The sequence below is a fragment of the Scyliorhinus torazame genome, chromosome 5, assembly GCF_047496885.1.
Source record: "Scyliorhinus torazame isolate Kashiwa2021f chromosome 5, sScyTor2.1, whole genome shotgun sequence".
NCBI classification, from domain to species: domain Eukaryota; kingdom Metazoa; phylum Chordata; class Chondrichthyes; order Carcharhiniformes; family Scyliorhinidae; genus Scyliorhinus; species Scyliorhinus torazame.
Window position 1 is genome coordinate 111,186,511 of NC_092711.1, and position 25,465 is coordinate 111,211,975.

The following is a 25,465-nucleotide window of genomic DNA, read 5'->3' on the forward strand; positions in this document are numbered from 1 at the left end:
ATTGGAAACATGACTGACAAAGAAAATAAATCGAATCATTGGGTAATACAAGTTCTGTTGAGTTCATTTGAGATTGGCCATGTCAGTTTTTAAACACAATCAAATATCTTCACAGGTAGGAGATTAAAGAATGATAAGTTTATTATATTTGACCCTCTTTGTTCTGGGTATGAAACATTCCGCAGCCTAAATCCCGTTCAGGGGTGACAGCAAATCCACACTGAGCCTGGATTTCCTCATCTCCCTGAGTGGCTTTTCCTGTTTCTCCATCAGGAAGGCCGAATTTTTCAAAAATGTGGTTCAGTGAAATCTCTTTCATTTCCTCTAATTCAGTTACAAAATTGTTTGTGTCTGTCTATATGAGCACACATTACCATTAAATGTGTTCTGAATGGTGATTAAAATATTTATCTGCTTCTACAAAGCCATTAAATTCTTTTGCGAACTGAGCAAACTGCCAAGATCCGCACTTTGTTTTTTCATCTATGGAACGATCTGGACTGTACGCAGAACAATACTTTTCACTGTACCTCGATAATAAGTCAAATCCAAACCAAGAGACAGTTTCTTACTCATCTTCAAATTGAACAGTCTTCTTAAAAATTATTCATTCATGGGAGGTGGGCATCACTGGTTGGGCCAGCATTTACTGCTCATTCCAATTGCCCTTGAACTGCGTGTCTTGTGAGGCTATTTCAGAGGGCACTTACAAATCAACCACAACATTGCTGTGGATCTGGTGTCACGTGTGGGCCAGACCACGTAAGGGGGGCAGATTTCCTGAAGGACATTAGTTAACCAGACGGGGTTTTACAACAATCAACAGTGTTATCATTAAACTTTTAATTCGAGAATTTTATTCAATTTCACCATCTGTCATAGGCAGATTCAATTCCAGATACCCAGAGCATTAACCTGGGTCTCTGGATTACTCACCCAGTAACAATACCAATTCTCCAATGCCTATCCCACATATTCTTGACAGAATATGATGTCTAATGTTGTGTTCTGTGATCTATTTAAGGGCAGCATGGTAGCATAGTGGTTAGCACAATTGCTTCACAGCTCCAGGGTCCCAGGTTCGATTCCCGGCTTGGGTCACTATCTGTGCGGAGTCTGCACGTTCTCCCCGTGTGTGCGTGGGTTTCCTCCGGGTGCTCCGGTTTCCTCCCACAGTCCAAAGATGTGCAGGTTAGGTGGATTGGCCATGCTAAATTGCCCTTAGTGTCCAAAATGTCCCTTAGTGTTGGGTAGGGTTACTGGGTTATGGGGATAGGGTGGGGGTGCGGGCTGGGTAGGGTGCTCTTTCCAAGAGCCGGTGCAGACTCGATGGGCCAAATGGCCTCCATCTGCACTGGAAATTCTATGATTCTATTCTTGAAATGATTCTACAGATCTGCTGGTGATTTAGCCAGAACGATGATTTATTAATGTACACATGGTAAGGTAATGATCAGAATGCAATACAGACCAAGTTATCACAGAGTTACATTAGACTCTCTTGGAACGATCCTTATGTGCGACTGACCTCGTGTATGCTTTACAACCTTCTGCTGTCACCTGACTGATGCCTGACGCCACCTGCTGGTGGGAGGTCACACTGCTGAGCACATGTAATATTATATACATGCTTATCACCACATCTCGTAGCATCTCAAAATTATTGAGTAATTTATTTTTTCAAACAAATTCTGATTGCTCTGCAGTTTCTGGAACATTTTGGTTGATCGTGTTATTTTTTAAAATATAGATCTAGTCTTTGCAAAATAATTACCCAATACACCAATTCATTAATGATAATCAATGTTCACGACTGAATAATCATGTATTTAATTATTGTTTTTTGCTGTGAAATCAATACATAGTTAATATAAAAAAGGTACAGAAGGTGATCTGGCTGCTGGAAGCCACATGTTAGAGATGTAAAAGGGCTTCCTTGACCTTGTTACTAATGACAGTGAATACACTATGAAAATAACAACTTTAAAACTAAATGTGATCACACATCTGTCCTTACAGTTTCCTACATTACAACAATGAATATGTTTCAAAAGTACTCCATTGGCTGTAAAACACTTTGAGGTACAGTGGTAGTGAGAGGTTTTATAGAAATGGACATTTGTCCGCAAACTAGGATATATTACATTTGGTGTCCTCAACAGAATCATTGATAAAAATGGACTCTTAATTTTGTGTAATTAGCACATCGTTGACACCATTTTGACACTCTGTGAAACCCCAGACACACCATATGCACAATTATTTGTTGCAAAACACAAAACGAGTTGTTAAGATTTGGAATACACGGTCTACAAATGGTGCTCGAGCCTCATTTCAATTTCAATTTCACCATCTGTCATAGGCAGATTCGATCCCAGATCAGTAGAGCATTAACCTGGATCTCTGGATTACTCGCCCAGTAACAATGCCATTACACCAATGCCTAACCCACATATTCTTGACAGAATATGATGTTTAGTGTTGTGTTCTGTGATCTATTCTTGCAATGCTTCTACAGATCTGCTGGTGACTTAGCCAGAATGATGATTTATTAATGTACACGTGGTACGGTAATGATCAGAATGCTATACAGACCATGTTATCACAGAGTTACATTAGACTCTTGGAACGACCCTTATGTGGATATGTTGGACTGTAACTTCCAAAAGGGAATTTGATACATTTTGAAAAAGAAAACAAAATTGTCGAACTATGGGATTAAATGGGTCGCTGTCCAAAGAGCTGACGCGGGAAAAATGGGCCAAATAGACTCCTCTGTGCTCCAGGAGCATTGTGTACCTGTAAAGCAAGTGAAAACGACCTGGAACCTACTGCCTGAGGGTAGGAGATTCAGAGATGATGGAAGATTTCAATAGGAAATTGGACAGGTACTGAGAGAAAGAAACCAACAGGGATTCGGGGATAGAACGGGGCAATGGACAGACTGGTTTGCTCCACAGAGATCCAACATGGATGACCTCATTCCCCACCCTCCAGGTGCTGTGATCTCAGGAGAAAAATTCAGCTGCTCCAGTCACTCCAACTAACAGGAGTCCCTAATCCCTGGTGCCATTCTGACACAATGGTTAGCACTGTTGCTTCACAGCAGCAGGGGCCCAGGCTCAATTCCTGTTTTGGGAGTCTGCACGTTCTCCCCGTGTCTGCGTGGCTTTCCTCCCAAAAGTCCCGAATGATGTGCAGGTTAGGTGAATTGGACATTCTGAATTCTCCCTCTGTGTACCCGAAAAGGTGCCAGAGTGTGGCGACGACGGGGTTTTCACAGTAACTTCATTGCAGTGTTAATGGAAGCCTACTTGTGACACTAATAAAGATTATTATTGTAAATGTCCTGTCCAGCCTCTCGAAGAACTTCGCAGCTTTCTTATAGTGTGGGGCCCATGTCTAGGGTTCCATTCTAGAGGGATAGAATTGAAAAGCACGGAGGAAATGTCCAACTTGTTTAGAACGATGGTTAGATTACACTGGGAGCACTGACAACATTGGTGATCTTAGGGCAGCACGGTGGCGCAGTGGGTTAGTCCTGAAGCTTCACGGCCCTGAGGTCCCAGGTTCAATCCCAGCTCTGGGTTACTGTCCGTGTGGAATTTGCACACTCCCCCCATGTTTGCGTGGGTTTCGCCCCCACAACCCAAAGATGTGCAGGTTAGGTGGATTGGCCACGCTAAATTTCCCCTTAATTGGAAAAAATTTATTGGGTACTCTACAATTTTTTTTTTCACAGAAAAAAAATCAATGGTGATCTACATTTTCAACAAGGAAATAGAGGCATGGGATAAGGTGTAACAAAGATCCATAATATACAGAACTGAGAGCATTTAACACCCAGGAAAGGCTCAGGCTGCTTTTTTCTGGAAAAGAGAGGACTGATGGGTGACCTGATGTTATCTTTAAGATTATAAAGGGATTCAATAATCCAATAAGAATTTCAGTAGAAACCTCTTTACCCAGCTAGTGGTGAGAATGTGGAACTCGTTACCACAGCGAGTGGTTGAGGTGAACAGCATGAATACATTGAACGTAAAGCTAGATACATACATGAGCGAGAAAGAATAGGAGATACGGACCCAGGAAGTGTAGTGCTGGTTAAAGAGGAAATTACTGCAATAGTGAGGAAGGATATTAGCTCCAACAATGTGGAATCTGTAGGGGTAGAGCTCAGAAACACCCAAGGGGTAAAATAGTTAGTGGCATCATATATAGACTCCCAAATTGGGGCTGGTTTAGCGCAGGGCTAAATAGCTGGCTTTTAAAGCAGACCAAGGCAGGGCGGGTTCAATTCCCATACCAGCCTCCCCGAACAGGTGCCGGAATGTGGTGACTAGGGCTTTTCACAGTAACTTCATTTGATGTCTACTTGTGACAATAAGCGATTTTCATTTCATTCAAACTGCAGTGGTGATGTTGGGAATGGCATAAAACAGGAAATTAGGCTGATTGAAAAAGTTTCTATAGGAATGTGAAGAGAAAAAGATTGGTGAACACAAATGTAGGTTCCTTAGTCAGAAACAGGGGAATGTATAACAGGAGACAAAGAAATGGCTGAGCAAATAAATACATACTTTGGTTCTGTCTTCACAAATGAGGACACAAATCAAATACCAGAAATGTTGGGGAACACAGGATTTAGTGAGAGGGAGGAACTGAAGGAGATCAATATTAGGAGAGAAATGATGTTGGGGAAATTGATGGGATTGAAGGCTGACAAATCTCCAAGGCCTGATAATGTGCAACCCAAAATACTTAAAGAAGTGGCTCTAGAAATAGTGGATGCATTGGTGGTCAATTTCCAGGATTCTCTAGACTCTGGAACACTGCAGATTGGAGGGTGGCTTCTGTAACTCCACTATTTAAAAAGGGAGCTCGAGACAAAACAGGGAATTATAGGCCGTGGGGAAAATTCTAGAATCCATTATCAAAGATTGTATTGCAAAGCCCTTATAATAATAATCTTTACTGCCACAAGTCGGCTTACATTGTATAGAACCTTAGTTAGGCCACACTTGGAGTATAGTGTTCAATTCTGGTCGCCACACTACCAGAAGGATGTGGAGGCTTTAGAGAGGGTGCAGAAGTGATTTACCAGAATGTTGCCTGGTATGGAGGGCATTAGCTATGAGGAGCGGTTGAATAAACTCGGTTTGTTCTCACTGGAACGAAGGAGGTTGAGGGGAGACCTGATAGAGGTATACAAAATTATGAGGGGCATAGACAGAGTGGATAGTCAGAGGCTTTTCCCCAGGGTAGAGGGGTCAATTACTAGGGGGCATAGGTTTAAGGTGAGAGGGGCAAGGTTTAGAGTAGATGTACGAGGCAAGTTTTTTTACGCAGAGGGTAGTGGGTGCCTGGAACTCGCTACCGGAGGAGGTGGTGGAAGCAGGGACGATAGGGACATTTAAGGGGCATCTTGACAAATACATGAATAGGATGGGAATAGAAGGATACGGACCCAGGAAGTGTAGAAGATTGTAGTTTAGTCGGGCAGCATGGTCGGCACGGGCTTGGAGGGCCGAAGGGCCTGTTCCTGTGCTGTACATTTCTTTGTTCTTTGTAACACTGCAATAAAGTTACTGTGAAAAGCCCCGAGTCTCCACATTCCGGCGCCTGTTTGGGTAAATAGAGGGAGAATTCAGAATGTCCAATTCAACTAACAGCACATCTTTTGGGACTTGTGGGAGGAAACCGGAACGCCCAGAGGAAACCCACACAGACACGGGGAGAGCAAGCAGACTACGCACAGACAGTGACCCAAGCTGGGAACCAAACCTGGGACCCTGGTACCGTGAAGCAACAGTGTTAACCACTGTGCTACCGTGCAGCCCAAGAAAACTTAGAAACCAGTGGCAGGATCGGACAGAGTCAAAGCATGGATTTATGAAGGGGAAATCATGCTTGACAAATTGACTGGAATTCTTCGAGGGTATAACTGGTAGAGTTGATGAGGGGGAGCCAGTGGATGTGGTATATTTGGACTTTCAGATGGCTTTTGACCAAAGTCTCGCATAAGATATTAGCGTGTAAAATTAAAGCACATGGGATTAGGGGTAGTGTATTGAGATGGATAAAAAGCTGGTTGGCAGACAGGAAACAAAGAGTAGGAATTAATGGGTCTTTTTCAAATTGGCAGGCAGTGACTAGTGGGGTACCGCAGAGATCGGTGCTAGGACCCCAGATATTCACAAGATATACTAATGATTTTTAATAAAATGTAAAGTACCAGTCACTGAAGGTAAACATGCAGCTACAGCAGGCGATAAAGATGGCAAATGGTATGCTAGCCTTCATTACGAGCGAACTCGAGTCCAGGAGCAGGAATATCTTGCTTCAATTTACAGGGCCTTGTTGAGGCCATACCTGGAATATTGTGTGCAGTTTTGGTCTCCTTATCTGAGGAAGGATGTTCTTGCTCTAGAGGGAGTGCAGCGAAGGTTTACCAGACTGATTCCTGGGATGATGGGACTGACGTATGAGAGATTGAATCAGTTAGAATTGTATTCGCTGGAGTTCAGAAGAATGGGGGATCTCATAGAAACCTATAATATTCTAACAGGACTTGACAGGGTAGATGCAAGAAAGATTTTCCTGATGGTGGGAACCAGAGGTCGCAATCTGAGGATACGGAGTAGACCACTTAGACAGAGATGAGGAGACATTTCTTCAACCAGAGAGTAGTTAGTCTGTGGAAATTCTTATCACCAGGAAATAGTTGAGGCCAATATGTTTTCAAGAAGCAGTTAGAAATAGCACTTCGGGCGACCGGGATCAAAGGATATGGAGGGGAAAGCGGGATTAAGCTATTGAGTTGGATGATAAGCCATGATCATAATGAATGACGGAGCAGGCGCAAAGGGCCACATTGTCTCTTCCTGCTCCTATTTTCTATGTTTCTATGTAATCCCTTCCCACAGAGGGAGCAGGTAATGGTCTCTCCCCAGTGTGAACTCGCTGATGTTTCTGCAGACTGGATAAAGCACGGAATCCCTTCCCACACTGAAAGCAGGTGAATGGCCTCTCCCCAGTGTGAACTCGCTGATGTTTCAGCAGGGGGATGAATCAATAAATCGTTTCCCACACTTAGAGTAGGTGAACTCGCTGGTGTGTCTGCAGATTGAATAACTGTGTGAATCCCTTCCCACACTGAAAGCAGATGAACGGCCTCTCCCCAGTGTGAACTCGCTGATGTCTCCGCAGACTGGATAAATCACTGAATCCCTTCCCACACTGAGAGCACGTGAATGGCCTCTCCCCACTGTGACCTCGCTGGTGTGTCTGCAGACTGGATAACCAAGTGAATCCCTGCCCACACTGAGAGCAGATGAATGGCCTCTCCCCAGTGTGAACTCGCTGGTGTCTCAGCAGATTGGATAAATCACTGAATCCCTTCCCACACTGAGAGCAGGTGAATGGCCTCTCCCCAGTGTGAACTTGCTGATGTCTCCGCAGACTGGATAAATCACGGAATCCCTTCCCACACTGAGAGCAGGTGAATGGCCTCTCCCCAGTGTGAACCCGCTGGTGTGTCCGCAGGTTGGATGAATCAATGAATCCCTTCCCACACTGAGAGCAGGTGAATGGCTTCTCCCCAGTGTGAGTTCGCTGGTGTGTCTGCAGATTGAATAATTGTGTGAATCCCTTCCCACACTGAGAGCAGGTGAATGGCCTCTCCCCAGTGTGAACTCGCTGGTGTGACTGCAGACTTGATAACTGTGTAAATCCCTTCCCACACTGAGAGCAGGTGAATGGCCTCTCCCCAGTGTGAACTCGCTGGTGTGCCTGAAGGTTAGATAACTGAGTGAATCCTTTCCCACACTTAGAGCAGGGGAACGGTCTCTCCCCAGTGTGAATGCGTTGATGAATCTCCAGCTTAGATGGGACTCTGAATCCCTTCCCACAGTCCCCACATTTCCACGGTTTCTCCATGTTTTGGGTCTCCTCGTGTCTCTCCAGATTGGACAATCAGTGGAAGCCTTGTCTACACACAGAACATGTGCACAGTCTCTCCTCACTCTGAATGGTGTGATGTTTTTTCAGGCTGTATATCTGGTTGAAGCTTGTTTCACAGTTCACTGGAACTCTCTCACTCGGGTGTGTATTTTGTGGGTCTTGGTGTTTTTCCAGTCACACTCACGTTTAAAATCTTTTGAAGCTGACAGATCGGACAAACATTTCTCCTTCTCGCCGATGATATCCAGAACCCGATGATATTCAGATCAGAAGGAATGGAGTGAGTTTGTCACATCGAGACGTGATGTTTGAGATTTCGGTCTATAATTCCTCCTCTTTCAATATTCTTTAAAAACAATTAACAAAAGTCATCATTGTTAATACAGGATAGAAATTCAGAACAGACAATTCTAGTTCCTTTGGAATCTTATTTCCTCTCTCGTTCTCCAAAATCTGTAAATCTCCATCCCACACAATCTCCCTCCATTCTCACTCTGCTGTATCTTATATTTACCCTCCCAATTCTCCTGAAGGTGCGGATTCATGTTGATTGATAGATCCAAGCTCAGCTCACTGCTTCCTGACCAGGACACAGAGATTATAATAGGAGTAAGAGTTGGCCATTCGGCCCACCGAGTATGCTCAACCATTCAATGAGATCCTTGGCCGATCGACCTCAGCACCATTTTCCCCACACGGTCCCCATATCCCTCGATATCTTCAATATCTAGAAACCTGTCAATATTTGTCTTGAACATACTTAATGACTGAGGCTCCACATTCCTCTGGGGTAGAGAATTCCAAAGCGTCACCACATCCTCGAGTGAAAAAATCCCTCCTCAGCTTCAGATTTCTCTCTATTTTCCTGCCTGAACCCCATAACCCTTAACTCCATTGTCCATCATATCTGTCGATACCATGTTTGAACATATTCAATGACCCCCCCAGACTTTGCTGCTCCCTGTGGTAGAGAAATCCAAAGACTAACCATCAGAACGTCATATTCTTTATTATTGTCACAAGTAGGCTGACATTAACACTGCAATGAAGTTACTGTGAAAAGCCCCTAGTTGCCACATTCCGGCGCCTGTTCGGGAACACAGGGAGAATTCTGAATCTCCAGATTACCTAACAGCAAGTCCTTCGGGACTTGTGGGAGGAAACCGGAGCACCCGGAGGAAACCATGCAGACACAGGGAGAACGTGCAGACTTCACTCAGACAGTGACCCAAGTGGGAATCGAACCAGGTCCCTGGCGATGTGAAGCAACAGTGCTAACCACTGTGCGACCGTGCCGCTGCATTAGATATCACTGCCCAATATTAATTTACTGACCCTGAAATGTCAGCCATCTCCTGGGGAAACCAGCCCTTTAATTGAGAACATTAGGAATGAGACCATCCTTTTCACTTGACAAATTAATCAAGCTCAGAGAGACTGCAGCCCGTGAAGAACGTTTTTTCGGGCACTAGGACTTGGCCTGGAACAGACTATGAAGCCCTGCCCATTTGACGTCACCGTACACACGCGCATGCGCACCGCTCCATTTGAATCAAGATGGCGGCCGTTAAACTGGGCCTGTTATGGGGAAAAAGATCCGAAGCTGCAAGCGCAGGACTTACAGGTACGTATTCCTGGTTTAGGGTCTTCACACGCTGTTTAAACATTTTATCCCTCCAGAGCCGGCTCTATCGCTTGCTCCGGATTCCCCATCCTTACCCGCTGCCCTTGAGACAAAGAAGCGTCTCTTTCACAGGCGCCATCACACACCACGCATGCTCCAACTACTCCCAGGCAATGCGCCTGCGCACTGCTGTCCTGCAGTGTCGAGAGGGGACATTCACCACCGCGGGGAATGCCGGGTAATGAACACGCCATTGATCATCCCAATTCGTGAATAGTGATTTTTGTTTGCTATGTTGTGAAGATTGGGTGGGTAGGATAAAAATTATATATAAATGCAAGTGAGCAGGCCCTCAATTATAAACCAGAACAAATGTACAATGAAAAGTATTGGGCTGGACCAAGTCCCCACTCAGGCGTGAAAACGGGGGTGTTTTACCCCACGAAAACTGGCACAAAACAGCCACCGATTCCCTGCTCCGGGGGAGGCGGATGCGGGGGCTAGCAGGGAGGCAGCATATAGCTCTCATCTCCAGCTTCTGATATGTCACGGAGCATTGCTGGGTCCGTGGCCGCGCATGCGCAGGGTGAGGCCAGCAGCGGCCTCACCGTGCTTCATGGCAGACTACGCCCGCGGACCCGGACCGCAAAAGTAGTATCCCCTTTGGGCGCTCGCGCATCCTGGACCGCACCCCCCCCCCCCCCCCCCCAGTGCCGCCAATCCCAATTGAGCCCCCCCTGCCCCGACTGAATATGATGCAAGGTTCCTGAACGGCTGGGCCTGCAGTGAACCTTGAAGAACCGCTGCATGGGATCTTTCCTCTTCATTCAGACTCCCAGCTGAAGCTGTTTCTGCAGTAAAAATTTTAACTTTGAATATCAATCCCAATTTAATATTTGGTTCAAAATCTATACCTTCTTAAACAATGTGCAGTGTTACAGGGAGAAAGCAGGAGAACGGCACTGGGTGAAAGGCTCATTCAGAGAGACAGTGCAGACACAAGGGGCCGAATGGCCTCCTGCGCTGTAACAGTCTGAGATTCTGTTGTGCTGATGTAGAACCTTTCACACTGAAGGAATCTTTAATTTATAGGGATCTTAACCTGTCGAACTACGCCAAGTTTGGGGGAAGCTTAGTTGATGAATCAAGTCCTGGCGCAATACGACAAGTTGTAAGATTTGTACTATTTGTAGACTGTGTTAAGTTGTTTGATTCCTTGTATTATTCGACTGTGTATAGTTGAAGGAATTTATATCATCTCTGCTATTCGGTTATCAGTAGCACTTTGCGAATACTGGAACTCAGCAGAAATTTGCAGTATAAACTCCTCAGGTGCCAAAAAGAATTGTTTTATTTGTAGTCGCTTGATTACAATTTGAAAGTCATTTAAAAGGCAATTCGTAGACATTTCGAAGCTTTCAGAGAATTACAGACATTATCTTTCTTTGCTTAGGCAGACAGCTCAAAAGTAACTTTTAAAAGGTCAAAGTCTGGCAATGAAACATAAAGAGAGAGAGAAAGCTAATCTTCAGCTAAACTCAAACTCAAAGTCAAAAGTGGACTAACATCACTGACACAGACTGGTAGACTGACAGAACCCCCAAAGACAATTACCTAAAAACTAAACACTAAAACAAAACCTAAAATGGCGGGGAGAAACTTTTCAGTTATACACTTTCATATCTGTCGTAAGTCGTCTAATTACACCCCAATATAATCCTAATTGGTTTGGGTTAGACTCAAACACATTTGATTTGATGGCAAGCCGTCCATCTTCAATGTGCAACATCAGCTTTTCTGACCTAGCTGTTATCTGCATTGTGAACAATGGTGCCTTCATGTTGCTGTGTATTCAATCCCTTGGCCTTGACAATTAGCACAAGCAGTGTCAAATTATCTTGCAACTGTGCTGTTTTAATGTCACACTGTCTTTGAAAATATGCATTTGCCAGAACAACGGAATTCAGTAAAAGTGAATTATGCTGTATAAATGGGTATTTAAAACTGGGGCTCAACATTTATGCTTAAACAGCTATCTTTTACCTATACTCGTTGTATTTGAAATACCTGGCTTCTACAGTCGGCCCTTTGATAAATCGAAAAATTGAGATATATCAGAAAAGATTAAAATACATCATTAATGCGATAGGATAGGTAAAAGCGCAAAGAATCATTGCAGTTTTAAGCAATAAAATGGAATTAACATTGCAACAGGCATTTCAAAATAATTATAATTAATAAGTTAATCAAATTTGATCACATTGATAATTAATAATAACTTCATGTAAAATTATTATACAATAAAAGTTGAACATATGATCTAGTAATAAATGGTAAAATGATTATCAAAATGGACATCCTCTGGATTATGCACAAAAGCTTGTTGAAAGGGTTAATTTTCTTACAGAGACAAAAAGAGGCGTATAGCTTGGAATGATGCCATTCGCATCTTTAAACTTTTTTTTTGTCACTCAAATGGACTGGGAGTAAAAGTTGGATTGCTGCCAAATTCCCGTTATCAAATTTCTTTGAACGATATGTTCTTTTGGCTTTTAATCAAAGATTGTTGTTTTTTTTTTTTAAAACCAGCTTCCACATTGTTTGAAGTTTTAATTTCCAGGCTAATTTTAAACATTTATTTTAAAATATCAAATACAATAACTTATTAAATATATAACTGAACCAATCTTGTGCTGTATCTTGATTTTCTGTCGATGAATTTGTCGATTCTGTTAAAGGAAACACAGCTAACAAGATATGTTAATTTCTTTAAATTAATAAAGCAACGTTCAGAATAATGACAGTTTTCTTAAGTTGACAGTTCTCGTGACCAGTTGTGGGGAGCACAATTTAGAAAGGAGGCCAATGTCTCAGACAGGGAGCAGGGGAGATTTACCAGAACGGTATCAAGGTTGAGGGATTTCAGTTTTATGGACAGACTGGAGAAGTTGGGATTTCCTCCCTTACACAGAGAAGGTTCGAGGGAAATTTATTGCTGGTGATCAAAATGATGAGAGGTTTCTGCAGGTAGATCGGAAGAAAACGTTTCCACTGTTAGGAGAGTCAGTAAACTCTGGAATTCCTTCCCTAAATATCTCCACCTCATTTTCCTCCTTTGGATACTCCTTAATTCCTACTTCTTTGACCAGTTGTTTTGGTCACATCTGCTCGATAAAATCCTTCCGGTGTTAAATGATGATTGATAGCCTCTCCCATGAAATGTTTTGGGATGTCAGACAAAATACCCAGGCTTGGGCTAACTAGTGCCAAGTAACATGTGTGCCACACAAGTGCCATCTCCAATAAGAGACATACTAACCATCACCCCTTGACATGCAATGGCATTACCATCACTGAATCCCCCACGGGGGGTGGGTTACCATTGACCTGAAACTGAACTGGACTAGCCATATAAATACTGTGGCTACAAGAGCAGGTCAGAAGATAGGAATTCGGGCAGCACGGTGGCCTTGTGGTTAACACAGCTGCCTCACGGCACTGAGGTCCCAGGTTCGATCCCGGCTCTGGGTCACTGTCCATGTGGAGTTTGCACATTGTCCCCGTGTCTGCGTGGGTTTCGTCCCCACAACCCAAAAATGTGCAGTGTAGGTGAATTGGCCACGCTAAATAGCCCCTTAATTGGAAAAAATAATTGGGTACTCTAAATTAGAAAAAAAAAGATAGGAATTCTGTGGTGAGTAACTCACCTCCTGACTCCCCAAAAGCCTGTCCACCATCTACAAGGTACAATGCAGGAGTGTGATGGAATGCTCACCACTTACCTGGATGAGTGCAGCTCCAACAACACTCAAGAAGCTCAACACCATCCAGGATAAGGCAGCACACTTGATTGGCACGCCTTCCACAAACATTCACTCCCTCCACCACTGACGCACGGTAGTAGCAGTGGGTGTACCATCTACAAGATGCACTGCGGGAAATCACCAAGGCTCCTTGGGCAGCACCTTCCAAACCAACAACCACTCCCATATAGAAGGACATAATCAGCAGGTACCCTTACATCAAGAACACACCAGACACTCCCCGTACACACTGACTGACACACCCACACAAACAGACACACACACTCAGGCATGCAGCCACTACCATCTAGGACAGGAGCAGCAGATATATATTTCTTTATTCAATTTTTTACGGGATGTGGGCGTCGCTGGCTCGGCCAGCTTTTATTACCCATTCCTAGTTTCCCATCAGAAGGTGATGGTGAGTTGCCTTCTTGAACCGCTGCTGTCCTTGAGGTGTAGGTACACCCACTGTGCTGTCAGGGACGTAGTTCCAGGATGTTGCCCCAGCGACAGTGAAGGAGCGGTGATATATTTCAATGTCAGGGTGCTGAATGACTTGGTGAACCTCCAGGTGATGGGGTTCCCGGTGTCTGTTGCTCATGTCCTTCTAGATGGTAGTGGTTGTGGGTTTGGAAGGTGCTGTCTCAGGAACCTTGGTGAGTTACTGCAGTGCATCTTGTAGATGGTGCACACGGCTGATTGATTGATTGTCACATGTACCGAAATACAGTGGAAAGTATTTTTTCTGTGGCCAAGGAACATACACAGTACGTACACAGTAGACAAAAAGAATAATTGACAAAGAAAATAATTGGTTTTATTGTCAGTCTGCAGACAGGAGCTGGAGAACTGAACCCAGGCAGAGGAGAGGGAGGGAGAAAACTGGGAGTGGAGGAAAGAAATGGTGCAGATGGTGAGATGGGTTTGGATTTCAGCCCGGGGAGGAGGGAGAGTGTGTGGGACGGGAATTTACAGCTTTGGGAGAACGAGAGAGGAAATAATGGTATATTGTCTATTCTGAATTTATATGCTCCACTGACAGTGATGACGTTTGTAAATTCCTTTTACAGGATATTGGAAAGGAGGATTTACAGATGTGAGACAGAAACCAAACATCATCTGACAGTCACTCAATTCATCAGGACCTGAAAATCCTCAGACTTTGAATGTTGAAGGAGAAACTTTTGTCTCTTTTGTCTGTGAGAAACAATTTTAAACATCAGTGTGACTGGAAAGATATCAAGACAAACACACCCGAGTGAGAGTGTTCCAGTGAACTGACCGAGGAAAGCTCTAACCAGTTACACAGCCTGAAGAAACATCACGACCTTCACAGTGAGGAGAGACAGTGCACATGTTCTGTGTGTAGACAAGACTTCAACCAATCATCCACCTTGGAGAGACACAAGGACACTGGCACCATGGAGAAACCATGGAAATGTGAGGACTGTGGGAAGGGATTCAGTTACCCTTCCCTGCTGGAAAACCATCGGCGCAGTCACACTGGGGAGAGGCCATTCACCTGCTCTGTGTGTGGGGAGGGATTCATTCAGTCATCTGGCCTTTGGTCTCACCAGCGGATTCACACTGAGGAAAAGCTATTCATCTGCACCTCCTGTGGAAAGAGGTTCAGGCATTCTTCAGCACTCACTGTACACCAACGCACTCACACTGGGGAGAGGCCGTTCGCCTGCTCCGACTGTGGGAAGGGATTCACTCAGTCATTCCACCTGCTGTCACACCAGCGTGTTCATAGAGGTGAGCGGCCATTCACCTGCTCTGTGTGTGGGAAGGGATTCACCGGATCATCCCACTTGCTGTCACACCAGCGAGTTCACATTAAGGAGAAACCATTCAGCTGCACTTCCTGTGGAAAGAGTTTCAGACAGGCATCCTCCCTCATTGTACACCAGCGGCTCCATACTGGGGAGAGACCGTTTACTTGCTTTGTGTGTGGGAAGGGATTCACAGTTTTACCCACCCTTCTGAGACACCAGCGAATTCACACTGAAGAGAAACCATTCGGCTGCACCTCCTGTGGAAAGAGTTTCAGGCAGTCATCCAACCTCACTGCTCACCAACACACTCACACTGCGGAGAGACCATTCACATGCTCCGTGTGTGGGAAGGGATTCAATCGGTCGTCCAACCTCACTGCTCACCAGCGCACTCACACTGGGGAGAAACCGTTTACCTGCTCAGTGTGTGGGAAGGGATTCACAAAGTCTTTCAACTTGCTGACACACCAACACACTCACACTAAGAGACAATTCAACCGCTGTGTGTGGGAAGGGATTCACTCAGTCACGATGCCTCCAGAGACATCAGCAAGTTCATAAATGACAGCAGGGGTTGGATTCTGCTGTTGTTTAGTATTGACAGTCTGACAATATTTTCTGCTGATGTTAACCCCAAAAGTGCTGGAATTTAATCTGCTGAAAATGGCATTTATTGTGGGGGCGACAGTGTCTATTTTTAAAAGCACCATCTGTGATCTTTCTTCTTAATTCAAGACCTCTCAGCAGAAACCTGTTTTGAATAAATTTATGAACTTTTGCTTCAATTCTAAATCAATCTTTGGTGTAAAATCTACAATTCAGTGTCTGAAAGATCCTACTCCAGGGCGCAAAATATATTTTTTCAATGGCTCTTCTTGAGATTTTCTCGAGAGATGCTCTTTGATTTTCAGGAGTTAATGTTTGGTTTCCATGGTCACCTTTTCCACTCTCACTAACTCCTTTATTAAGTGATGTAGTCACGTAATCACATCATCATCAGTATTTGTGTTGAATATTTTTTTAGTTTACTTATTTTCGTAGGTAAGGTAGCACAAATACCAAAGACTGAGTACATATTAAGTCTTTTAAATTGGAATCTATAAATAGGATGTTTCTGTTAATTTATTTAAAAAGGAAACCCCCTTACTCCATTTCCAAAATGAGAATTTGAACTATTTGACACAAGGTAACTGAAGGGGTGCCAAGTGTTTATTGGATCAGCCGGTGGAGCAGGAAAAAACTCACCCAATTCTGATCTTCATTGTGTAGATTTACATTCGAAACCCATCGATAACCTCACTACACCCACTGAGATCAGCTCAGACCGGGGGTTCTGTATGTTGTCTGAGCGTTCAACTGCAAATAACAGCAGTGAAGAATGAAACCTGGATGAATGCATCTCAACTTCTAATTGGACTGATGTGATTGGTGAGTAAGTTCACAATGCCTGGTTACTCAAACTCCTGGGCTATGCACCCCACCTCTTGGGATATATAAATATAGTTGATTCTTGCTCAGCAGAACGGGGAAAGCTCTGTGATGGTTGGATGGTGACGAGACTCCCACTGCATTTCCTCAGCCTCTCGCACACCCCTTCATCCGCCAAGAGTCCCACATCCAACCTCCAGCGCGGGCGCTGATTACTGCCTTTCCTAACCTGCAGCTCAACCCTGTGCGGTGCATGGTCTGAGATTGTAATCGCCGAATACCCAGTGTCCACCACCCCAGCCAGAAAGACCCTGCTCAAAATAAAGAAATCAATCCGGGAGTACACTTTATGCATGTGTGAAGCACTCCTTCACCCCCGGCTGCCCGAACCTCCATGGATCCACTCCTCCACCCCACCCCCCCCAATCAGCTCCATGAACCCTCTTAGTTCCTTTGCCATTGCTGGCACCCAGCCCGTTTTCGAGCTTGACGGTCCAAGCCAGGGTCCATAACGGTGTTGAAGTCCCCTCCCATGACCAACCTGTGCGAGTCCAGGTCCGGTATCTTCCCCAGCATCCTCTTTATAAACTCCACATCATCCCAATTTGGTGCATATACATTCACTAATACCACCTGCACCCCCTCCAGTTTCCCACTGACCATAATGTACCGACCTCCCACATCCAAGACTATTCTAGGCGCCTCAACCACCCGCTTATTGATCAGGATCGCGACCCCCCTAATCTTTGAATCTAGTCCCGAATGAATCACCTGGCTGACCCAGCCTTTCCTCAGTCTAACCTGGTCCGTTACCGTAAGGTGCTTCTCCTGCTACATTACCACAACCGTCTTCAATCCCCTAAGATGCGCGAACACACGTGCCCTTTTGACTGGCCCATTTAACCCTCGAACATTCCAGGTGATCAGCCTAGTTGGTGGGCTCATTGTCCAAGCAAAACGAGAAACTTTTTACGAAAACAGACACAAAACAGAGAAAACAAAACACGAACGTTGCAGCCAAATTCAAAAGTTCTCAGTCCTTCGTCAGCCCTTTCTTTCTTGCAAAGTCCAACGCGTCCTCAGGCGACTCAAAATAAAGGTGCTGATCCTCATGCGTGACCCAGAGACGGGCTGGGTATAACAGTCCAAGCTTCACCTTTTTCTTGAACAGGATCGCCCTGATCTGATTGAAACCTGCTCTCCTCCTGGCCACCTGCACACTCAGGTCTTGGTAAACCCGCAGGATCCTTTTGTCCCACTTGCCGCTCCGTGTCTGCTTGGCCCACTGCAGAATACGCTCCTTATCGACAACCTGTGGAATCTCACCACCATCGCCCTCGGGGGGTTGGGGGGGTTGTGGGGGGGGGGGGTTGGGGGGGGGGGTCCCATTCGTGGCTTCTTCACAGGTGCTCTGTGAGCCCTATCCACCTCCAAGGGCCGGAGAATGCCCCATCCAGCAGCTTCTCAAACATGCCTGCGACGTATGCCCCAGTGTCCGTTCCTACGGACCACTCTGGGAGCCCAACAATTCTTAGGTTCTGCCGGCGGGATCCAGAAGCTTCTTTTGCTGATCCCTCAGCATCCCCACCTCCAACTCCACCGCAGTCTGATGCTCCTACTGCTCAGCCAGCGCGTTCTCCACCTTCTGGATCGCCCGATCCTGGGTGTCCAACCTGAGCTCCAATCACTCAATCAATGCTTTTATCGGGACCAAGCAGACCCGTTTCTGCGTAGCAAAGCCCTCCTGGATGACTTGCATAGCTGCTCCATAGACTGCTGGGTCGACAAGCCAGAGGTTCGCCCCTCCGCCATGCTGTCCCCTGTTGCAACACAGCCCAAGTTATCTCTGTCTTCTTGTTTCTGCCCTTACAAACACTTCCAGTCCTTTTCTCCTTGCACTGAAGTGGGAATTCAGTAGAGAATTGCCACTAACATCCGTTCTGCAATTCAAGTCCGTTAAAAAGTCGGGGGAAAAGGCCCAAAAGTCCAACCAAAGTGGGAGCCACCAAAAATGTGACTTATTCCTTCATAGCCACCAGAAGTCCGAGATACCCTTTCAGACCTACTGTAGGTCCTTCTGTCTTTGGCAGGCAAAAAGCTAAACTACTTCTGACAGACCTGGCTCCTCCCATTAATTACATCATCTTCAGCCAACTAACTATCTTATGACCATCTTACGAAGGCTAAAAACCCTCAATTATCTAAACCTCAGGGAACCTTCTAGCTACAAACAAAATTCCATTAGCCCTATATAGGTAGACAAGTAAATGGATGGAATCGCTGATTATCCCACTTCCACAACATTTCTTTTGCATCTTTTGCAGGCAGGCCTGCCTGTATGTTAAACCAGGATTTAAAAAAATATTACTACAAAAGATATATTACCCACACCACATCTAAATTGGCATAAAAGTTGCAGTTAAAATGTTGTAGAAGTGGGATAATCATCGATTCCAACCATTTACTTGTCTACCTATATAGGTCTAATGGAATTTTGTTTATAGCTAGAAGGTTCCCTGAGGTTTAGATAATTGAGGGTTTTTAGCCTTAGTTAAGATGGCATAGAGATGAGAAAATTAGGGACGCAAATACGTGGCTAAAGGAGTGGTGTGGGAATGAGGGGTTCCATTTGGTGGGTCACTGGGATCAATATTGGGACAAGCGGGAACTGTATTGTTGGGATGGTCTCCACCTGAAATGATCTGGGACCAGTGTCCGAGCGTAAAAGATAAATTGGGTGATCAGAAGGACTTTAAACTAGTTCATGAGGGGGGGGGGGGGGGGGTCAATATAGTTACAAAATCAATTAGCAGGGCAGAGAGTAGTTAGGAACCAACTTCAGGAACTGTAGTTAATGGCAAAACTACGAGAAGTATACTGGTTAAACCGGAAGAGAAAAATAATAAACAGTGAATAAAGCATCAATGCTGTGGGACAGGTTAAAGAGGAGGGTGGGGGGGGGCAAGTCAGACTTCTATAAATTAATGCACGGAGTGTAAGGAATAAACAAGATGAGCTGCAGATGCAATTCAAATTAAAGATTATGATGCAGCTGCTATTACATGGCTGTGGGATGGTCGGGACTGGGAACTAAATATACCTGGTTATAAAGTTTACAGGAGTGGCAGGGAAGTTGGTCAAGGGAGTGGAGTGGCCTTACTGATTAGAAATACTATAACCTCAATGATGAGGGAGGATATAATGAGGGGAAAGCATCCAGTGGAGACCATATGGGTGGAACTGAGGAACAGGAAATGATCTAAAACTATAATGGGTGTTGTATATCACCCCCTGGTGGCAGTTCTGAGGTTTTAGATCGTATTCCATGAAATGGAACCCCTCCTTCCCACACCACTCCTTTAGCCACGTGTTAACTTCCCTAATTTTCTCATCTCTATGCCAATTTGGAAGTGGCTTGGGTAATATATCAACATTTTTTTCAAAAAAAATATTTTTTTAAATTAAAGTTTTGCAAAATTTTTCATAATAAATAGTAATAATCCTAACACAGCAAAATAGAGTGAAAATTAACATAGTGCAAAAAGAGAATATACAATAGCAATTGATGAGACGTGACCGCACGCGCCTCAGTCTTCCCACACCCTCCCAATGGAGCACTCACCCCCACTCCCCTACTGCTGCTGATGTTTTAATTTTCCCTGAGAAGCCATCGGACGGTATTACGCCCCCGGTGCTCAACAGCAGCAGCTCTGTACACTTGGCAAAATTATTTACACACATAAGTAGGCATCTGTTTGTGATGGTGTTGTCCCTTGCTTCTCCCAGACGGAGTTCGCTGCCGCTGTCGTCTCGTTCCACTTCTGCGGTCCTCCCGTCTTCCCCGTTTTCTCTGTTCCTTTGGACGTTAAGTTTGTTAACGCTTCCCTGCCTCCCCCCTCCCTGGCTCTCCTCTATTGTTCCCTGCCTCTTCCCTCTACCCCCCCCCCCCGCCTCCCCACTCCTGCCCCCCACCTCCCCCTGTGGCTCGCCTTTCCTTCCTCTTAGATTTAGCTGTCTCTGCCCCCCCCCCCCCCCCCCCCCACTCCCTCCCGGTCTATCTCTCCCTCTCACGTTTTGGCTACTCTCCCCTGTTTCTTGGCTACCTGGCTATTCTTCTGCTTGTTTGTTGGCCACAAACAGGTCTCGGAACATTTGGGTGAATGGCTCCCACGTTCTGTGGAAGCCGTCGTCTGACCCTCGGATGGCGAATTTGATTTTCTCCATTTGGAGAGATTCCGAGAGGTCGGACAGCCAGTCTGCAGCTTTGGGTGGTGCTGCTGACCGCCAGCCGAACAGGATTCTACGGCGGGCGATCAGGGAGGCAAAGGCAAGGGCGTCCGCCCTCCTCCCCAGGAATAGATCTGGCTGGTCTGAAACCCCGAAGACCGCCACTTTCGGGCATGGCTCCACCCTCACCTCCACCACCTTGGACATTGCCACGAAGAAGGCTGTCCAGTACTCCACACGTCTGGGGCAGCACCAGAACATGTGGCCGTGGTTGGCTGGGCCTCCTTGGCACCGCTCACATCTATCCTCCACCTCCGGGAAGAACCTACTCATACGGGTTCTTGTTAAGTGGGCTCTATGTACCATTTTTAGTTGCGTCAGGCTGAGCCTTGCGCACGTGGAGGTGGAGTTGACCCTATGCAGTGCTTCGCTCCAGAGTCCCCACCCTATTTCGATCCCCAGGTCCTCCTCCCACTTCATTCTTGTTGCGTCCAGTAAGATGTCGGCCCCTTCTACCAGTCGGTCATACATTTCACTACAGTTTCCTTTATCTAGTATGTTTGCGTCCAGTAACTCTTCCAGTAACGTCTGTCGTGGTGGTTGTGGGTATGTCCCTGTCTCCTTTCGTAGGAGGTTTTTTTAATTGCAGGTACCTTAGCTCATTCCCCCTGGCTAGCTGGAATTTCTCTGTCAGTTCGCCCAGTGTTGCGATCCTTCCATCCGTGTATAGGCCCCTGACTGTCAGTGTCCTTCTGTCCTTCCCTCCTGCTGTAGTGTTTTTTGGGTGGGGATGGGAGCGCCACCGTGGCCAGGGCCCGGAGGGAGGTCCCCCTGCAGGAGGCCTCCTCCACGCGCACCCACTCGGCTTCTGGCTCCTTGATCCATCCCCTTATTCGCTCGGCCGTTGCCGCCCAATGGTAAAGTTGTAGGTTTGGGAGGGCAAGCCCCCCCCCACTGGATTTTGTTTTTTGTAAGACCTTCTTTGGGATCCTAGCATTCTTTCCCCCCCCCCCCCCCCCCCCGCCCCCCCCCCCCCCCCCCCCCAATACGAATGCCACGATTAGTTTGTCTAGTGCTTTGAAAAAGGCCTTGGGGATGTAGATCGGGATGGATCTGAATAGAAAGAGGTACCTGGGCAGCACATTCATTTTGATCATCTGGACTCTCCCCGCGAGGGAGAGTGGGAGTGTGTTCAATCTTTGCAGGTCCTTTTTTACTTCCTCTGTCAGACTGCTGAGGTTCCATTTGTGGATCCCTTTCCAGTCATGGGCTATTTGGATTCCCAGGTAGAGGAATTTGAGTCGGGCTTGTTTAAAAGGCAGTCCCGTTAGGGCTGCCCCACCTACTTGTGGGTGTACCAGGAAGATCTTGCTTTTGCTCATGTTGAGTTTGTAGCCCGAGAAGGTGCCAACTCTTTCAGGAGCGCGATGATTCCGTCCATGCTGCTCTGTGGATCTGAAATGTAGAGCAGCAGGTCATCTGCATAGAGTGAGACTCTGTGCTCTCTGCCTCCCCTTCGGATCCCCCTCCAGCTATTTGCTGCTCTGAGCGCGATTGCTAGTGGCTCGATCGCTAGAGCGAACAGCAGCGGGGTCAGTGGGCATCCTTGTCTGGTGCCCCTGTGCAGCTGGAAGTATTGGCAGTTGGTATTGTTGGTCCATACGCTCGCCATGGGAGTGTTGTATAGGAGCTTTACCCAGGAGGTGAACCCTGTTCCAAGTCCGAACCGCTCCACTACCTCTGAGGTTTTTCCATTCGACTCTGTCGAAGGCCTTTTCTGCATCTAGGGAGACCATCACCTCTGGTGTTCTCTCCCCGGAGGGGGTCATTATCACGTTCAACAGGCACCTGATGTTCGAGGTAAGCTGTCTACCTTTGACAAATCCCGTCTGGTCCTCTGCGACCACCTCAGGTACACAGTCTTCTAACCTTTTGGCTAGGATTTTGGTCAGTATTTTGGCGTCTGCATTCAGCAGTGAGATGGGTCTGTATGACCCACATTCCATTGGGTCTTTGTCTTTCTTAGGTACCAGCGAGATTGAGGCCTGTGCTAGCGTGGGCGGCAGTGTGCCCCTCGCTAGCGAGTCTGTGCTGTCCCAAATTGTTTGTAGAATTCCCCGCCTGCATGGAGCTAATGCTGTCCATGATCTCTCCCAGTGCTAGTGGTGCTTCCAAGCCCCGTATTTTGCCCTCCCCCACGACTGGAATGTCCAGTCCATCAAGGAACCGTTTCATCCCAGACTTCCCCATTGGGGGCTCTGAGGTGTACAGCATACATCAACATTTTGATCAAACAGGGAGAGCCAGCATGGATTGGTGAAGGGACGGTGATGTCTGACAAATCTCATTGAATTTTTTGAAGAGGTGACTGAGGTAGTGGGCAGGAGAATGCTTAATCCAGAAATTAGGCACATGTGTGACAAAGGCAGTGTAGTATTAATGGGGGATTTTAACTTACACAAGATTGGGAGAGGCAGACAAGCAGCTATCAGAAAGGTAGTGAATTTCTGGAACATCTAGTTTCCTGCAGCAACATGTTCGAGATGTAACAAGGGGATCAGTAATAGATTTAGTTATGAACCAAATTCTATTAATGGCCTAAGTGTGCACAAACATTTATCAAATAGTGATCACAACATGATTGAACTCAATGTAGCATTTGAAAGTGAAAAGCACGATTCAGATACTGGAGTTTCAGACTTGGGTAAGGCTGATGTTAACGGGATGAGGCAGAGACCGTCCACGGTAAACTGGGAACATCTGTTAACGGGTCAAACAACTGAAGATCTGTGGAGAATATTTAAGAAACATTTAATGAGATACAGCGCAAGTATATAAGAAGAAATGTTGCAGTTATATAAAGGGAAAGCAGGTGGACAAAAGTAGTGTCGGCCACTAAAAGCTGAAAATGGAGAGATTGTCAGTGATAATGGGAAAATGGCAGACGTGTTGAACAATTACTTTGCCTCAGTGTTTATAGTTGAAAAGGAGGATAACTTGCCGGTAGTCCTGAAAATGTAATGTTGATAGAGGACAGGAACTTAATACAATTAACGTAAGTATAGCATCAGTAATTAGGAAATTAATGACACTGAAGAGTGACAAATCACCAGGATCTAATGGTTTCCAAGCGAGCGTGTTAAAGGAAGGAGGGGAGCACATTGTAGATGCCCAAACTATAAACTTTCAGAGTTCACGAGATTCAGGAGTACTCTCCCTGGATTGGAAAATTGGACATGTCACTCCACCTTTTAAGAAGAGTGAAAGGGGAAACCAGGGAATTACAGACCAGTTAGCCTAACATCTGTGGTGGGGAAATTGCTGGATTCTATACTTAGGGAAAGGGTAACTGAACAGCTTGAAAGATTTTGATCGATCAGGGAGAGCCAGCATGGATTGGTGAAGGGAAGGGTATACCTGACAAATCTCAGTGAATATTTTGAAGAGGTGACTGAGCTAGTGGACAGGAGAATGTCTATTGATGTTATTAACTTGGACTTCCAGGGGCATTTGACCAAGTCCCACATAAGAGTCCGTTAACGGAAGTGAAAGCCCATGGAGTTGAGGGAAAATTATTAACTTGGTTAGAACAAACAAAGAACAAAGATATGTACAGCACAGGAACAGGCCCTTCGGCCCTCCAAGCCCGTGCCAACCATGCTGCCCGACTAAACTACAATCTTCTACACTTCCTGGGTCCGTATCCCTCTATTCCCATCCTATTCATGTATTTGTCAAGATGCCCCTTAAATGTCACTATCGTCCCTGCTTCCACCACCTCCTCCGGTAGCGAGTTCCAGGCACCCACTACCCTCTGCGTAAAAAACTTGCCTCGTACATTTACTCTAAACCTTGCCCCTCTCACCTTAAACCTATGCCCCCTAGTAATTGACCCCTCTACCCCGGGGAAAAGCCTCTGACTATCCACTCTGTCTATGCCCCTCAGAATTTGGTCGACCTCTATCAGGTCGCCCCTCAACCTCCTTCGTTCCAGTGAGAACAAACCAAGTTTATTCAACCGCTCCTCATAGCTAATGCCCTCCATACCAGGCAACATTCTGGTAAATCTCTTCTGCACCCTCTCTAAAGCCTCCACATCCTTCTGGTAGTGTGGCGACCAGAATTGAACACTATACTCCAAGTGTGGCCTAACTAAGGTTCTATACAGCTGCAACATGACTTGCCAATTCTTATACTCAATGCCCCGGCCAATGATGGCCAGCATGCCGTATGCCTTCTTGACTACTGTCTCCACCTGTGTTGCCCCTTTCAGTGACCTGTGGACCTGTACTCCTAGATCTCTTTGACTTTCAATACTCTTGAGGGTTCTACCATTCACTGTATATTCCCTACCTGCATTAGACCTTCCAAAATGCATTACCTCACATTTGTCCGAATTAAACTCCATCTGCCACCCCTCCGCCCAAGTCTCCAAACAATCTAAATCCTGCTGTATCCTCTGACAGTCCTCATCGCTATCCGCAATTCCACCAATCTTTGTGTCGTCTGCAAACTTACTAATCAGACCAGTTACATTTTCCTCCAAATCATTTATATATACTACAAACAGCAAAGGTCCCAGCACTGATCCCTGTGGAACACCACTGGTCTCAGCCCTCCAATTAGAAAAGCATCCTTCC

At 45.8% G+C, this 25,465-nt stretch overlaps 2 protein-coding genes across 4 annotated transcripts; one reads left to right on the forward strand and one right to left on the reverse strand.

Moving 5' to 3' along the window:
- Positions 1-1,406: 1,406 nt before the first annotated feature.
- Positions 1,407-9,746, reverse strand: LOC140419421 (uncharacterized). 2 transcript variants are annotated; one of them, XM_072503302.1, is made up of 2 exons: positions 9,585-9,746; positions 1,407-8,308 (listed from the first exon to the last, which is right to left on the reverse strand). In XM_072503302.1, exon 2 carries the CDS (start codon positions 7,936-7,938, stop codon positions 7,093-7,095), a length of 846 nt encoding a protein of 281 aa, XP_072359403.1. In that variant the 5' UTR covers positions 7,939-8,308; positions 9,585-9,746; the 3' UTR covers positions 1,407-7,092. The 2 variants fall into 2 exon arrangements, with proteins under 2 accessions (XP_072359403.1, XP_072359404.1); XM_072503303.1 differs by having other exon boundaries at positions 9,682-9,740.
- Positions 9,489-15,955, forward strand: LOC140419420 (uncharacterized). 2 transcript variants are annotated; one of them, XM_072503301.1, is made up of 3 exons: positions 9,554-9,586; positions 10,679-10,757; positions 14,463-15,955. In XM_072503301.1, exon 3 carries the CDS (start codon positions 14,814-14,816, stop codon positions 15,729-15,731), a length of 918 nt encoding a protein of 305 aa, XP_072359402.1. In that variant the 5' UTR covers positions 9,554-9,586; positions 10,679-10,757; positions 14,463-14,813; the 3' UTR covers positions 15,732-15,955. The 2 variants fall into 2 exon arrangements, with proteins under 2 accessions (XP_072359401.1, XP_072359402.1); XM_072503300.1 differs by lacking the exon at positions 10,679-10,757 and having other exon boundaries at positions 9,489-9,586.
- Positions 15,956-25,465: the final 9,510 nt, after the last annotated feature.